At 42.5% G+C, this 17,682-nt stretch overlaps 1 protein-coding gene across 1 annotated transcript in view; it reads right to left on the bottom strand.

Annotated features, from left to right (window-relative positions):
* Positions 1-16,214, bottom strand: part of LOC126391627 (sodium- and chloride-dependent transporter XTRP3A-like) — a 70,762-nt gene extending 54,548 nt beyond the window's left edge. The window contains exon 1 of the mRNA XM_050046509.1: positions 15,984-16,214. Within this exon, the coding sequence (XP_049902466.1) occupies positions 15,984-16,107 (124 nt within the window). The 5' untranslated portion in view covers positions 16,108-16,214. The remainder of the gene's footprint in view (positions 1-15,983) is intronic.
* Positions 16,215-17,682: the final 1,468 nt, after the last annotated feature.

Below are 17,682 nucleotides of genomic sequence, written 5' to 3'. Positions count from 1 at the left end.
GAGGGATCCCTCCTCAGTTGCTCTTCCTGAGGTTTCTACCGTTTTTTTCCCCCGTTAAAGGTTTTTTTTGGGGGAGTTTTTCCTTATCCGCTGTGAGAGTCCTAAGGACAGAGGGATGTCGTATGCTGTAAAGCCCTGTGAGGCAAATTGTGATTTGTGATACTGGGCTTTATAAATCAAACTGATTGATTGACAAGAGGATATTCCAGAACGAACAGTCAGGAAATGCTATCTTATTGCTGAAGAGGCTGCAAATTTTATAGAGCTTTTAATTAATACAGTCAACCACTCAATTCTTTAAGCTAGACTTCACAATCTGTTTGGCCTCTTTGGTACTGTTTTTAAATGGTTTAAATCTTATCTCTCTGATAGAGAATTTTATTTAACAATGGATAAACGTTCATCAAAACTGTGGATTGTGGGGTCCCCCAAGGTTCCATTTTAGGTCCAACACTTTTCTAATCTTTACATGCAACATCAGTTTCCATAGTTATGCTGATGATACACAGCTGTACATCACCACGTCTCCTGACGACTTAGGGCAAATTGATGCCCATTTTAACTGTATTTCAGATATCAAGTCCTAGATGGCAGAAAACTTTCTTCAGCTCAACCAGGACAAAACCGAAGTCTTAGTTTTTGGTCCTGAAGCTCAGGACTAAAACCCTGTCAAAAGGTGAAAAACCTTGGAGTTATCTTTGATTCAAATCTTAGTTTTGAAACACATATTAGAAGTATAGCCAAAACTGGATTTTATCATCTTAAGAACATTGTGAGTGCGACCGTTTCTCTCTCAATATTGTTTTTATTGTGTGAGGCACTTTGTGTTGCATTCTTTTTGTATGAAAAGTATATATAAAGGAAGTTGGATCATTTGATTGATTGTATTGATTGAAGTAATCAAACTAGACCTCCTTCAAGGCTATTGGCAGGTTCCACTAACAGCGCGCCTCTGAGATTAGTAGTTTCATCACTCCTGATCACTTTCTGCAATACACAGTTGTGCCATTCGGTTTGTGAAACGCTCCTGCCACCTTCCAGTGGCTGATGAATACAGTTCTTGTCAGGGTTTGAGGTTTTGCTCCCGTTTTCCTCTTGTTTCCTCTGTTTCCCCCTCCCTTGTGTTCCTTTCTGTCTTGTCTGTGTCTGTTGGCTGGGCGTGGCTGACCTACATCCGGATTTTCTGCTCCTCCACCTACTCACCCACAGCTCATCTCCTCATAAATTACTCACCTCCACCTGTATTTAAGCCCGGTCTGATCATCCATTCATCGCCAGTTCGTTTCTGTCCTACAGTGGTAACACAACATGGCCATCTCTGCTTGAAACCTGTTTGGACAAATTGGATTTTTGCCTGCTGTTTTTGCCTGAACACTTACCTGTGGATTTTTCTCCTTTCATCCAGAAGCCACGCCACCTTTTGTCTCCCAGCCTGCTGCGCCCAGACTGCTGTTCTTTTTGCCTTTTTGTTTTCCCAGCTTATGCTACGGTCCTCAGTTTTTCCCTGCACCTTTTTGTATTAAAAGAACTTTTCACTTTTAAACTGCATCGCTGACTCCGTGTGTTTGTGATTCTGTTGGGATTCATTCAGTTTACAAGTGTGAGCTTGACAGAATGAACTGGCCAAGCAATGAATCCCTCAGACACATTACCGGTTTCAGCATGCTCTGGCCAGTCAGGGTTCCCTGCTCGGTCAACACAAGCAACTGTTGCACTGCACATTCCCTGGTAAACAACTGCAATCAGAGTCTTCTTCACCATTTTTGGACTTTGGCAGCTGACTCCTAATTGAATGAGCAGGCTCTTTCACATGCGTTTCACAAAGGACTAAATGAACATATTAAGGACGAGGGTCACTTCCAAGGACCTTTTAGGCCCTTGTTAATCTGACTATTCGTTTGCACAATCGATGTAGGGAGAGACTAGCAGAAAGAAAGGCTGACAAGTCACTGACTCACCCTCACACTGGGGCCCAAAAAGTACTCCCTTTGTCTGTTCCTTCCAACTCCTCTGAACCACCGTCAGGAGAAGAACCAATGCAGTTCGGACGCGCACGGCTGACTCCGGAGGAGCGTCTACGGATGATAAAGGCTGGGGACTGCTTGTACTGTGGGGCCAAGGGACTCCTGCTGGCTGCCTGTTCAGTGCAGCCAAAAGATCTGGCTCATGCACAGAAGTGGGGATACTGGTGAGCCAAGATTCTGTTCTTTCTAAAGACTCTTCCCCACCTAGACTGCAAATTCCTGCTAACCTGTTTGTGAAGTCGGTTAATGTGCCTCTTTTGGCCCTTATTGACTCTGGAGCAGAGGAAAGCTTCCTGGACCTGGAATTGGCTAAGCAAATGGGTTGTGAGTTATTACCTTTAGAAACACCTGTGTTAGCTAAGGCTCTTGACGGCAGTTCCATCGCCAGGGTAACTCACCACACCGCACCTATTAAGAATCATGTGAGGTAGATACGTCTACTCAGGAAGCTTAGGCAGGCTTCTGCATCAGCAATGGGACTCCAGTCAAAGAGTGACATGGGACAGGGATCTCAATGTTCTTTGTTCTTCACAGTGATCCTGAACAGTTATATAGTCTCTGAAATAATAATGAGGACAATACACCAAATGTATAAGTATACAGAAGGCAGTGAATTAAGTACTTTACAACATTATATTATCAACTTAAAGCTACTAGCCTCTACAACTAGCGTAATAGCATTTAAACAATAGCACATAATTATTAACTTGCATATAAAGCATTGAAAACACCAGACTAGCCCTTTAACATCGACATAGAGACATTAGCACCCACACATGCTAACATATGAACATACTAAGATTAGCGGTTTAGCATTAGCTGCTACAGCTTCAACCTTAGCAACAAATCGTTATCATGTAATTATTTATGCCATGTAACTGACAAATAACTGCTCAACAGCTCAACTTAGGTCATCATAAACATCCCAGAAGTTTACAAATGTAGCAGAAACTACATCAGTCTTAACGATGATACGCCTGTTAGCCAACTTACTTTTCTCATGCGCTCATATGCTGCTCAGATGCCGACTGTCCAGACCAACGTGAAGCAACTATGGTGAGCACACGTTAAGGACCCTTCAGGGGTTCTCTTAGTAGTCCAACTCACTGCCTGACCAAAATGACCAGACCGTTCCTTAGGCAACAATGCCGCGTACTGGCGAAGATGGGGAATTCAGAACAGCACCTGTCAAGCTCACTTTATCCGGGAACCACACCGAGCAACTTAGCCTCTACATAATCTCTGCTCCATCTACTCCTTTGGTTTTGGGAAACCCCTGGCTCAAGAGACACAACCCTCACATAGACTGGTCATCAGGAAAGATTATAAGCTGGAGTGAACACTGTCATCTTTCCTGTCTGAAATCTGCCTTGTCCCCCATTCACAGTGTCCATGACCCCCCACGGTGGAGACCGAGCCTGTGGACCTCTCGTCCATTCAACCGGAGTATCATGACTTCAAGGAGGTTTTAGCAAAAGTCAGGCTCAGTCTCTTCCTCCTCATCAGCCCTACGATTGTGCCACTGATCTCCTTCCAAGGGTGCCACTTCTGTCTAGCCATCTGTATACTTTCTCACGCCCGGAGCGGGAGGCAATGGAGAGGTATACCTGATAGCTTGACACAGGTATAATCCATCCTTTATCCTCTCCTCTTGGTGCAGGGTTAAATGAGTACTCGCTACCTCTTTTAAACGCTGCTTTTAAACCTCTCCATGGTTCCACTGTTTAGTCCAAACTTGGCCTTCGCAACCACTTGGTGCGCATTAGCAAAGGTGACGGGTGGAAAACAGCATTTAACACTCCGTTGGGCCACTTTGAATACTTGGTCATGTCATTTGGGTTAACCAATGCCCCTGCAGTCTTCCAGACATAGGTTAATGATGTTCTTCGTGACCTCCTAAACCAATTTGTTTTAGTATATTTAGAGGACATTCTCATCTTCTCAAAAGACATGGACGAGCATGTCAGACATGTCAGAATTGTTCTCCTCCGTCTCCTTGAAAACCGTCTTTTTTTAAAAGCAGACAAGTGTGAATTTCACATCTCGTCAGTCAGTTTTTTTGGGTTATATCATTAACCAAGGTCAGGTTCAGGCAGGTCCTGCTAAGCTTCGCGCTGTCGCTGACTGGCCTAAACCCCAGAGCCGTAAGGATTTGCAGGAGTTTCTAGGTTTTGCAAATTTCTACAAGTTGTTCATTCAAGACTTTAGTCGTGTGGCAGCCCCCCTTTCCCGCCTAACCTCCATTAAGACCCAGTTTGTTTGGCGTGTGGTGGCGAAAAGGCCTTGAAATGTTTGACAGTAATGGTCAGGTTAGAAGCAAAACATGTTTACTTAGATTTAACAACCTTGAATGGGGCAGAGTGACAAGAACAGAGTGTTCTAAAACAGACACCGTGTGACATTGGGGCAGAACAAGCTGTATTAAGATAAAATAAGTGCAAGCTCTGGAAACGGCAGCCTGGGTAGAATATGCTCACATATATGCTACCCAGCTCTGCCACTGGGCTCGCTCCTTTTGAAGCTTCCTTGCGATATCAACCTCCGCTCCTCCCTGTTGCCGAGACTGAGCTTTCAGTACCGTCTGTCCAGGATCATCTCCACCGTTGCTGGAAGGTGTGGAGAGAGACTCGCTCGGCTCTGCTCAGGTCCTTGGATAAAGCTAAAGACTCTGCCAACCAACGCAGGCGCCCTGCCCCCGTTTGGCTGTCATCTCAAAACATTCCCCTGAAGGTAGAATCTAGAAAGTTAGCATCCAAATTCATTTGCCCATTTACCATTAAAGAAATCATTACAGTTTGCCTTGAGTTACCCAGCTCTATGCGAGTCCATCCTACATTCCATGTTTCCCAGATTAAAGGACAACTTCGGTATTTTTCAACCTGGGCCTTATTTCCCCATGTGTTTGTGTGCGTATGATTCATAGGTACAACTTGTTCTAAAATTGGATCAGTATTGAGGGAGGCGGATGCAACCGGGAGCCGCAAAACGAGCTAAAACGGTAACGGGGGCAAATGCGTCCCGTGTAAGTTTGCGCATTAAAAGTGCTTTTTTTCGCCACTGACCGGTTCAGATCGCCAGTGCTATCTCTGCAGATAGCATACTAAGCATTTCCCTGACCCTTCACCTCCTCCCGGCTGTGATGTCATCTCGCGAGAACTTTGCTTGTTGCCGGAAGAAAACAGAGGAGCCATGCTAAGCGCTGCTCAGAGTGGCGCTGGTTGTCCTGGAGTACAGTTGAGAGTTTTAATGCATCGATTGAAAACAATGGTTCATGTTTGTGCTTATCCGAATTGCAAGAACAGGATGTCGCGCAACACCCCGTACAGCTTTCACAGGCTGCCTTTGTCGGACGGCGAGATGCTGAAGTTGTGGCTAGTTGTGCTACAAATGGATGCTAACACTCTTGTCCAGACACTGCGCCTTGCAGACCACCGGGTCTGCAGTGCTCACTTCTCCCAAGATGACTACTGCCAGCCGAAGAAGAGAAGACATCCAATCCCGAAACACCTCTTCCTCAAGAAAACGGCTGTCTCACAAGTAGAGAGAGCTACAGACACAGTGGAGGTAATGTTATATAAACAATGTTCGAAACGCTTAGTATGCTATTTACAGGGATAGCACTGGCGATCTGGACACATTTGCCCCCGTTACCGTTTTAGCTCGTTTCGCGGCTCCCGGTTGCATCCGCCTCCCTCAATACTGAACCAATTTTGGTACGAGTTGTACCTATGAATCATACGCACACATACACATGGGGAAATAGGGCCCAGGTTGAAAAATACAGAAGTTGTCCTTTAAGATTGTTATGTTTAGCCCTCTAACACTTACCTGTGGATTTTTCTCCTTTCATCCAGAAGCCATGCCACCTTTTGTCTCCTTGCCTGCTGCGCCCAGCCTGCTGTCCTTTTTGCCTTTTTTTTTTCTTTTTGCCAGCTTATGCTACTGTCCTCAGTTTTTCCCTGCACCTTTTTGTATTAAAAAAACTTTTCACTTTTGAACTGCATCTCTGCCTGTTTGTGATTCTGTTGGGATTCATTCAACAACATGGGGAACATAATCTACTCATATGGAGTAGAACGGTTGCTCACGGTACGGTATCACTCTTCACCAAAGAAAAGGAAGGAAACCTGAAAACATCAGAGCAGGAGTTAGAACAATACCTGGAAAGTATGTATGGAGATGAGAAGAAGCACGAGCAGATAACTGATCCAGCAGACAACCACCAGATGGACACCAGTCCTCCAAAGTGGAGAGAATTGGAGCAGGCAGTAGAGCAGGGAAGAGCTTCATCAGTGCCATGGCCAAATGGAGTTCCATACCAACTGTACAAGAATGCTCCTAACATTCTCCTTTTCCTGTGGAAGCTAATGAGAATGGCCTGGGAGAAGGGAATCATACCCAAAGCATGGCGCAGATCCGGTATAGTCCTGATCCCGAAAGAGAAGGAATCCACGGACATTAGCCAATTCCATCCCATCTGTCTACTCAATGTAGAGGGTAAGATCTTCTTCAGCGTCATAGCTCAGAGGATGTCCAACTATCTGGAGAGAAACAATCTTGTAGATACATTGGTACAAAAAGCAGGCATCTCGGGTTTTTCTGGATGCCTTGAACATACCAGCATCATTTGGCACCAGATCCAAACTGCTAAGACAGAGGGAAAGAATGTTCATGTTGTCTTCCTCGACCTAGCCAATGTGTATGGATCCGTCTCACACAGTTTCCTTTGGGCATCTTCTAATTTCTTCAGGATACCAGCAACCATCACAAAAATCCTCGCTAAAAAGTCCTATTTCCGAGATTTGCAGCTCTGTTTCACTTTACCAGAATTTGCCACTGCATGGCACTGCATGGAGATTGGCATAGTGGCAGGATGTACCATCTCCCCATTGGCATTCACCATGGCAATGGACGTCATCATAAGGCCTCCAAGTGGTGGTGAGCGTCTGACTACTGGAGTCCGTCTACCACCCATCAGGGCCTATATGGATGACATGACAACCGTGACAACAACAGCACCATGTACCAGGCGGCCAAGGCTGTGTTGCAGGCCAAACAGGGCCAGTGGATGAGATGGGAGAGTGTGGTAAAACGAAAGATCAGCTGGAAGGACATGTGAGACATGGTGGCGAGCAGGATAAATTTCCTCAATTGTGCCACCTATGATGTCCTTCCATCCCCTCAACATCTCAACCAGTGGGTGGGTGAAGATCCATCATGCCCCTTGTGTTCAACACCAGCTACACTCCTGACACATCCTCACTGGTTGCACAGTAAGCCTCTCTCAAGGATGGTACACCTGGAGACATAACCAAGTGCTAAAATGCCTGGCAGCAACCCTGGAAAGCAAGAGGACCACGATCAATGCCTTGCCGCCCAGAACAACTAGTTCCAGCTTGCCAATGGTGTTCGTTCAAGAAGGGGAACAAGGACATCGCAAGTTCCAACCAAGGACCAGGTTGGGAGAACTGGAGGCAGCCCGGGACTGGCAGATGCTGGTGGATGTGGGCCAACAGCTCACAGTCCCACCAGAAATAGCAATATCACACCTGAGGCCTGACCTGGTCCTGTGGTCCAACTCACAGCGCAGGGTATACTTGGTGGAGCTCACAGTTCCTTGGGAGGATGCTGTGCAGGAAGCCTTTAAAAGGAAAAAACTGCGATACTCCGAACTTGCAGCAGAGGCTGAACAACGAGGCTGGAGCGTTAAAATCCGCCCAGTAGAAGTCGGGTGTCGGGGCTTTGTGGCAACATCAACAATAAGGCTGATGAGGGACCTGGGCATCAGTGGACAAGCACTATGCCAGGCCATCAAAGAGACATCAAGGGTGGTCGAGCGGAGTAGCTGGTGGTTTTGGCTGAAAAGGAAAGATCAAATAGGCTGGCTGGACTGATGCAGAGGGGGGTGGTTCTGGGACGCTAGAATCCACTGCTGAGCCTACTGGAGACCTTGTGGGCTTAATCAGCGAAACATCAGTGAAAGTAGGATCCTGCTTGACAACCCCAGTGATGTCCAGCCTTCCTCAACAACACCAGAGTAATACAGCGCTCAAGTCCTCTATGTCTAGGTATGCAACCAGGCACAAGCCTAGCTTAGGGAGGAGGATGCCCCTGCCATGCAGAGTCCACAGGCACTTTGGATTCCTAACACCATATCCTGTGTAATTGAAATATTCAGTTTACAAGCGTGAGCTTAACAGTTCTTTGCGGTGTTAATAACTGTGAGGTTTATTCGTATGATACTGTGGCCTAATCATCCATGTGGACTGACCATTTGAAATCCCTCCATGAGATTTTTGATCGCCTGCATTCTGCTTCACTTACTTTAAATTTGGCCAAATGTGAGTTTGGGAAGGCTGTTGTTACCTACTTGGGTAAAAAGGTAGGGCAAGTTCAGGTTTGCCCAGTTGGTGCCAAGGTACAAGTAATCTTAGATGTCCCAGCTCCCCGAACCCGACGTGAACTCTGTCGTTTGCTGGGGATGGCTGGGTATAATTGTGTGTTCTGTAAAAACTTTTCTATTGTAGTGGCTCCATTGACAAACTTAGTTAGCCCCAAAACCCCCTTCCAGTGGTCAGTTGGCATTTGAGGCCGCCAAAGCTCTCCTCTGCAGTGCCCCTGTGCTTGTCGCCCAAAACTTCACACAGCCTTTAAATTGGAAGTAGATGCCAGTGCGCTTGGGGCGGGTGCTGTGCTTCTGCAGGAGGATGAGCGTGGCATTGATCGCCTGATCTATTATTTTTCCAGAAAGTTCAAAAAACACCAGCTTCACTATAGCATGATTGAAAAAGAAGCTTTGGCCTTGCTTTTAGTGCTACAACATTTTAAAGTGTATCTTGGGTTCAGCCCTGTGCCATGGTTGGCACAGGGCTGAACCCAAGACACGTTTTCTCTGTCCACAATCCTTTTGTGTTCCTGACTCAGATGCAGAATTGAAACCAGTGCCTCATGTGCTGGTCCTTGTTGCATATCAACACTGATATTCGTTATAAGAAGGGTCTTGATAACGTCATGGGTGATGCTCTGTCTAGGTTTTGAATCAAACAATTTTTTCTAGAGTTAAATGTTAGATTTTCAGTTGGGGAGGTGTTATGACCCAGGTCATTATTTTTGGTATTGGTGTGCTTGTATTGGTCTGTAGTGATAAGTCAGATGGTGTCTCTCCTCCTTTCAGAGTGTGTGCATGTTGTTGAGTGTGATTGGTTGTTGCAAAGCAGGTGGTGTTTGCTGATTGGGCTGTCCGAAGACATTGCTGTCACCGGATTGGTCCACAGCAAGACAGAGGATTTTTAAATCACCAGCTGACAGAAGCGCTCTCCTCCTTTTCACTCTTTAACCAACAGAGCCAGAACTTAGACTGTGATTGTGAAATTGCTGTGAGTATCTGCAGGCCAAAAACCTTCTGATTTAGGTGAAGTAGTGTGAATATTTGGATAACTTTGGCATTCAGGAAAGTTAGTTGGTCAGTTTTGAGTAGGCAAGTTGAGATTTGTTTAACAGTTTACTTTTTAAAGTTATCAGTGGGTTTTCTTGTATTCTTTTGTTGAGCAATGTAAATAGAGCACATTAAGCAGCTTTAGTAAGAGTGAGAAGCCCTTTTTGTTTGGCATTGCCATGTTCTTTTCTCTTGTTTTGAATGGTAGGAGTTTAGGTTAGAAAATTGTCAGGGACCATGAGTATATGTTTGTTTGTTGTTTTGGGCACTGCTCACCTCTGAAGCGAAATAATCTGCTTACTTTGTTGAAAAGCTTAATATTGTGTAAGTGGCCTTCCTTGTGAGTGGGAAGAGTGGGGATTTGTAGCATGTTATGTCTAGGTTCCCCTAGACCAGGGACATAACAGTGATTTGGACCAAATATTGCTATAAAGAAACACAGCAACATTTTAAAAGATCTAGTTAGCACTAGGGCTGCAACAATTAGTCGACTAATCGGTGACTAATCGACTATTGAAATAATCGGTGACTATTTTAGTAGTAAACTAATTTTTTTTTTTTACTGCAGCATTGCTGCCATGCCAGAAAAGGAAAAACTGATCAGTATCATGTTAATATGCGAAATTTATTTCATTTTTTTTTGTTATACCAAGATGTTTTTCACCTGATATTACAACATACAAACTTATCATGTTAACACAGCGAGAAACTGCTGGTTTTATAAAAAATATACAATTTATCTTGTTAGGATGTGTAATATAATGTCTATAAAATCTTTCATGTTATAATGCATTGACAAATTTTTATAACATGAAACTAATGTCTAAATGGTGTGCGAGGGGGGATAAATTAAGAAAACTTGGCTCATTTACACAATTAGGTTAAGTTCTACTTCAAACTTGGGTTCAGACATAGGGTTTTAAAATTCACGGGACTGTAAGGAAGGAAGAATGAATCCAACTCTCTGGAGGTAGCGTAATTTCTCATTGATTAGCTGAAGGGGCACAGAAGGCTCCATGAATAAAGTTCACAACCAGAATATGTATCACAGGGAGTCCACCCTTGCAAAATGGCTGCCAAGCTGCACACAACTGTTCAACAGCAACAAACAACAAAAATATGCTTTTTTTTTTTTTTTGCTTGTTTTTTTTCTTGTTTGTATGTTTGTTTGTTTTAAATCAAGACCTCCGTGGCATTTCCAGCAATGATTATGCCACAAAATGCAGTGGTTTAAAGTTAAGTCACACATTTTTTCCTAACCATAACCAAGTGCTATGTTGTTATGTAAGTGCTGTAATGTATTCTTTGATTTTGAAAAAGAAGCCTTATGTCATTACGTCGTTATAGCCTTTCTGAGGCTATTTGGTTAAATCAATGAGTTTTATTTCACGTAAGAAATATTTCCCCCTCGCAATCTTGAACAGCCCCCTCAGCATGGCTGGTGCTTTCACCCTCTCTTTCTATGCTTTATGTATCGATAGAAAAATAGCAAAAAGAACAAAATTACCAGCCAGATACATGTGACTATCTTTGCTGTTGTTTTGGAACCATGGACAGCTGGTTGCTCTGTGTAGATGCGGCACTGAAACGAAATGATAGACAGATAGACGGACAGACAGAAGTAATACGTCACTTAGTTTAGCTGATCAGACAGAGAATGGTTCATGAATTCAAAATAAATTTCACGCTCTGCTAGAGCTATGCTCCTATGTGGGTGCTCTAATTAATAAATGTAATCTTTGATTTTGAAACAGTAGCCTTATTGTTGTTTTTTTGAATGTCTTATGCAATTACAAGATTAAATCAATGAACTTTATTTTGGAAAATAAAAATTGGTCCATCGCAATTTTCAACAGCCCCCTCAGTTCCTTCATCCTTCTTTTCATATTATAACAAAATATCAGTATATTGCAATTACAAGAAAAATTCTTGTTATTACGTGATAATTTTGTATGTCAGAATGACTTAAAAATATCTTGTTATAACATGAATATATCTTGTTATAATGTAAAAACATTAACATTAAAAACATTAAAACACTAAACTTTTCACGTTATAACATGATACTGATCTGTTTTTCTTTTTCTAGTGTGGCAGCGATACACTTTTGTAATATGTAACAAATATGTTACATATATGTAATATGTTGAGTTTGCGGAGAAAAATCCAAACTTTTAACTGAAGGAGTGGATCTTCTAGACTATATATATAAATAAATTGCATTATTATTTTATATTATATATTTTATTATACGTTATTATATTTTAAGTAAAAAAGAGGTATATTTGCAAGAAGAAAATCTAAGTTTCAAATGACCCCCTCATCAATAACTTGAATCAAAGATTCTGTATTTATTACAGTGAGATCTGATGAACTCATTTTTTATTAGTGACAAATTGCAATTTAACCAGTTTTTGTATTCTGAACAGTACTTTACGGTACAGTAAGATACTGTGAACAGTGCATACAGTATGATACTGTAAATAGCAAAGCATTGTGGGAAAATACTCGGTCACTACTGTAATTCTACTTTACTGTGAATCAACTTACAGTACTATGCCTGCCCACTAGAAACTGACCAACAGACCTTTTTACAGCAGATATTGTGAAATGACAGAGCAGGAGAAGCACAGGTGTATTCAATAACATTAATGACAGCTGCATTCCACTTAGAAGAGGTCCTGGTGTTGTCCATGCTGGCTCACTGGAACAGCTTACTGGGACACTTAATGGAACTGAGCCATCATTAATGTTAACAATTTCACCTGTGCTTGTCCTACAATGACAAGTCAAAATGTCTGCTGTGAAAAGTAGGGATGTCCCGATCCGATATTCGGATCGGTATCGGCCGCCGATATTAGCAAAAAACGTGCATCGGCATCGGATCGGACTGCATGGAAAAATGCCGATCCAAGAACTCTGATCCAGTTTTTCATAGACTCCGTTCCAGATTTTCTGGCCAGCCCAGCGCTCTGCGATTCAAGCAGTCCATTCCAGTGATCCGCTCCAGCACTTACTATCAATCCACCAGGCCAGCATGCAGATGGCAGACACACACGGAGGGTAGGAAGAGTAGTGGTCAATTTAGTTAACTGACTATTTGTTTTCTGCTCTGGTTTTTTGAGAGTGATATTTTTATTTGGTTTACACTCCACTGGGCAACGTGGAACGTGGAACGCGGAACTAAATCGTCTCAACCAGTTGCCGGTCGGACCATTTAAAGCGGTGCACCCACCGAAAACATCAGTAGAGAATTGTGTGGCTGTATTTAAGACAACTCTTAACCTGCACGGCAACACACAGCACCATTGAAGTAAGCTCTGAAAACTTTCTCGTTCTCATTTGGCTCATGGTAGTTGCATGTCACATCATGTTGATGTAGCCATGTGAAATACGACCCGGAGTTTTCATGGGTGTTTTATTGTGAAAATTGACCAGATACTCTCGTCTTTTCTGCACCTGCCTTCCTGTTTGACTCATCTGGTCTGTGCAAACTGACGTGCCGTTGCGCGGCGTCCATCAGAAATAGACCCGGCGTGTGTTTTTAGCGGAGCGGAGCGGAGCGCCGAGCCGCTTCTAGGCCGTGGCTGGTGGACCTTACAGCTTACATGGACTTGAATGGCCGCTATTAGCTCCGGCACCCGCGCCTCGGCCGGATTGCGTGCACCATGGATCCAGTGGGTTGCCATAAATGGGCCTGTCCCAGAGGCATTCAACTACCAGAGGGCTTTTGAAATCTTCGAAGCCGCATAAAATTAAATGCAAATTGTGAGGGAGGGAGGAAAGCAGTAATTTGTGTCTGTTTGTGTGTAATTAATTTAAGTCTTACCTTTTGTTTTCTTTTCGTATTGCGTATTTTGTATTGTTTTGCGTATCTGTAACTGTGTTTGTGAGTGAGAGAGTTTTAAAAGAATATTTTGTCTGCACATGCTTTAAAATAATAAAATAGCCCTCCATTAGGACGTTAGTCATTTTTCTTTTGATTACTGAAATGTTAAACCACTAATACTTAGCTGTATTTTAAGTGTAACCCTTCACCATAACATACCACTAGTGTTTTTATCAGTAAAAATAGAACATTTTTTACATATAAAAAGCACAAATATGTTGAAATCTAGGCATATTCTGCCATCATAACTTGGCTCTCAGAATTCACCAGATTGATGCCTTTAAATCAAATAGATACAAAATTTTCTCCTGGGGCAGCATGCCCCCAGACCCCCCTACAGGGTTGGATGTAGTCTCCAAAAATCCTGTGGGAAACACTGATATACATATACAGTATATATGTACATATATATCTTATTGTTCAGACTTAGATATTTGACCCTACTTATATGTGCCCCTGTATCAAAAGGACTGGCCCTAGCTTGGCCCACCCATTGAAACTGGCCTAGAACCGCCACTGAACTGATTTCCATGTTGTAGCGGCTGGAGGTGGAAGCGGTGATCCGCATTTATCTGCCATTGTTACGGAAGGTTTATATCCACAAGCGTCCCTGTTACGGCCTATTTGTTGTCTCACAGACTCTTCCTGGTCTGTCCGAATGCAATGATTGGTCGTAGTTTTCTTAGAACCATATGGTACAATTATGAGATTTTATCTCTGGTGGAATTCACTTACATTTTAGCGTGCCATCAGCTTATTAACAGCATTTTAACCAAAACAAAGAAAAGCGTAAAATGTCCAGAAAGGTAAGTGTTCCTTTAATTCAGCTAAGTTACATAAAGATTATTAATGTTATCTAGCACTGGTCTTTGATACCACCAAAATATTATTTAAATATTATGTCCATCCCATCCATTCATCCATTTTCTAACCACTTATCCTCTTGGGGGTCGCGGGGGGGCTGGAGCATATCCCAGCTGACATTGGGCAAGTGGCGGGGTACACTCTGACATGTAGAGACAGACAACCATTCACACTCACATTCACACCTACGGCCAATTTAGTGTCACCAATTAACCTACACTATCCCCAGCCTGCATGTCTTTGGACTGTGGGACGAAGCCGGAGTACCCGGAGAAAACCCACGCTGACACGGGGAGAACATGCAAACTCCGCACAGAAGGGCTCCCGTGGCGACAGTGCTAACCACCACACCACCGTGCCGCCCTCAAATATTATATGACATATTGTTTTCCATCTTTAGTGGTCTTTCATCTTGCTAATGTTAGTGGGTTGTAATGACTGTGTGTGTCTCTCAGTGGCTCAGCACTCTCAGAGGAGTGTTTGGTAACATCAGCCTGGATGTTGGAGCATTTTTCTGGCTTTGGACACTTGTTGTGGTCCAGACTGAAATATCTCAACAACTACTGGATGGACTGTGATGAAATGTGGTTTGTACATTCATATTCCCATCAGGATAAACTGTAACATTTTGGTGACCCTCTGACAGGAACATATTGCTAGCAATTTCTCATTTCAGTCATGGACTGTGACTTTGTTGAAAGTTATTGGAACTAATTGTAAACTGAAACCAAAAAATAAAAAATCCTACAAAAAATTATACAATACAATAATAATTAAAATACAGTAAAAACAACAACAACAGCAACAACAACAAAAACAGTAACTTACTGGCATCCCGCTGCCGGTAAGTTGCTGTGAAATTTACAGCAACCTTTTTACAGTGTGGCTTATATGGTTTTATTGTACTACTTACTGTACCACAGTACTACTATACTGTACTGTGACACAAGGTTTTGAATAGATTGACAAATTTCATATTCATGCAGTAGAAAAACAAATGGCTTTTCTGGGCTGCAGCTTTCTGGCAGTTAGAAATAAACAGCTGGAATGACTCAGGCAGTATGAGAGTTTACTGCTGAAATTTTGAGAGGAAAACCCACTAAAATTATGGAAGTTATGGATAATTTCTGTACTCATGTTATTTTACTACTGTGTATTGTCTCTTATCACCTCACTATGGTGCTACAGAGTGTAAAGTCTGTAGATATTGCTGCATGCTGTATAAATGTCAACTAATTCCGGTTCTACCCTTGTTTATGACCTGCAATAAGTTTACTGCCAGTCTCAACTATAGGTCAACTGACTGTCTAACTCATTCAGTCCAGTTTTTTGCATATTTACGCCAGAAACAGCACCTGCATGACTCAGATTACTGGCAACAAGTCAATAAACCGGAGGATATGTTCCCCCTGTACCAGGAATAGCGTAACTACTACTGATTTAATTTTTTCTCGATATTAAAAGGCAGAGGTACAATTGTGTGAGGTCTCGGGTTTAAACGAGGATAACACACTACTGTAAATTATTTACACTGACACCCACACTCTCACTCATATTAAATAAAACTGGGTGTGTTGTGTGGAAGTGAAATGAAAAGGCTCGTTATATTCAGGTGCAGCTAAATTTCACATGAGGATCAGTTTTGTTGAAAATGAAGGTGGTTTCTCTATATAAATTGCAACCACACTGGTGGAGAGCACAGCCCGTTGGTAAAACATGAACTTGTCACTATTCAGTAGGCTATTCTTATGTAAATGAATCGGTCACTTACCTCCGCCGTGCATTTGACAAAGGTATGGAAAACGCCACACGTTTCCCAGTCCGACTGCGTACGATACACATGCCAGAACAAACTCTATGGGGTTGTCCCAGTTGGGTCTTGCTCCTTTTTCCATGTCTGCGTCCTCAGAAGGTCTCCAGGTTACTGCTCCACAGCCAAACCTCAACCAGTCAGTACAAGAATAACAAGTGGATCAGTGCGCGCCGCGGTGTGTGCGCCCTGATAACGTTTCTTAGCTCACTGTGATTGTGATGTTGTCACTCTCAGGAGGAGGGTCTTCTCACCATTCTTATTTTATTTGTTATTACATAACCACTCCTCCCATGAGCCTTTGACTTTAGAGCGCTGTAAACGCTTTTAATATACAGTGGGGGGAAACGTATTCAACACGTCAACATTTTTTTTCATTATACACACACACACACATATTTCCATACAAGAAATTTACACCACACATTGCTATTACCTCAAGAAACCTACACAGATAAAGAAATGATCATATTTTAATTAATCAAAAACTTGAAAATACCAAAAAATTGAACATACCAACTGAATTTAATAGGCCTACTTGGTGGAGAAGCCTTTGTTTGTTATGCCAGCTTTTAAGAAGAAATCAGTCTCACAATGTCCAGGTGTATTTTGGTGCATTCTTCCACACAAACAGTCCATAAATCTAGAAGTTTCCGGGGTGGGGGCGTTGGGGTTGGGTTTGTTGGTGAATCAGGTTGAAGTCTGATGACTGACTGGGTCATTTGGACACCTTTATTTTTTCCCTGCTGGAGTCAGTTGAGAGTCTTACCCAAAAGCTTGTTTTATTTTTGTTTCACAAAATTTGTAGAAGCCTGTAGATCATGGGTCAGACGAGACAGTACAACGTGTAATGTTAGGAGGAGAAATGGTTTTGTATATGACCTTAATAATACCACACCTACAGTGAAGTTTGGAGGTGGAAGCATCATCGTATGGGACTGTTTCTCTTTTTGTAGTACCAGCAGAATTCACATAAAAAAAGAGAAGATGAATGGAGCCATATACCACAAATTTCTTTAGGTTGCCATCCACCAGGACGGTGAGAATTAGACACAGGTGGACTTTTTCCTTATCCGCTGTGAGGGTCCTAAGAACAGAGGGATGTCGTATGCTGTAAAGGCCTGTGAGGCAAATTGTGATTTGTGATATTGGGCTTTATAAATAAAATTGAATTGAAAAAATTGAATTGGACCTTCCAGCAAGACAACGATTGAAAACATGATGCAAAGAAGAGACTCAACTGGTTCCAGAGGAAGAAAATAAAGATTGTTTGAATGGCCCAGTCAATCACCACACTTAAACCTGAAAGAACATTTGTGGAAGAAGCTGAAGATCAAAATTCACTGTGACAGATCAATTACCTGATAAAGGAAGCAAACACTGGCACTGCAAACAAAAGTTCCCCACCAAGGATTAAATACATTTCAGTTGGCATGTTCAATACTTTTTTCCTGTGTTATTCATCTTTATTTCTCATAACCATTTATGGCTTGAAATGTTATGATTTCTTTATCTGTGTAGTTTATTGAGTTAATTCCAGTGTCTGGTGTAAATTTCATGTGAATAGCTGTACTAGAAATATGTTTAAGGAAAATAATGTTGATGTGTTAAATACTTATTCACCCCATTGTATATAGTCCTTAAATGATAAAACAATTTT

This window comes from Epinephelus moara, chromosome 6, assembly GCF_006386435.1.
Source record: "Epinephelus moara isolate mb chromosome 6, YSFRI_EMoa_1.0, whole genome shotgun sequence".
NCBI classification, from domain to species: domain Eukaryota; kingdom Metazoa; phylum Chordata; class Actinopteri; order Perciformes; family Serranidae; genus Epinephelus; species Epinephelus moara.
Note: the sequence above shows the minus strand (reverse complement) of the source record. Positions and strands in the feature narration are given on the sequence as shown.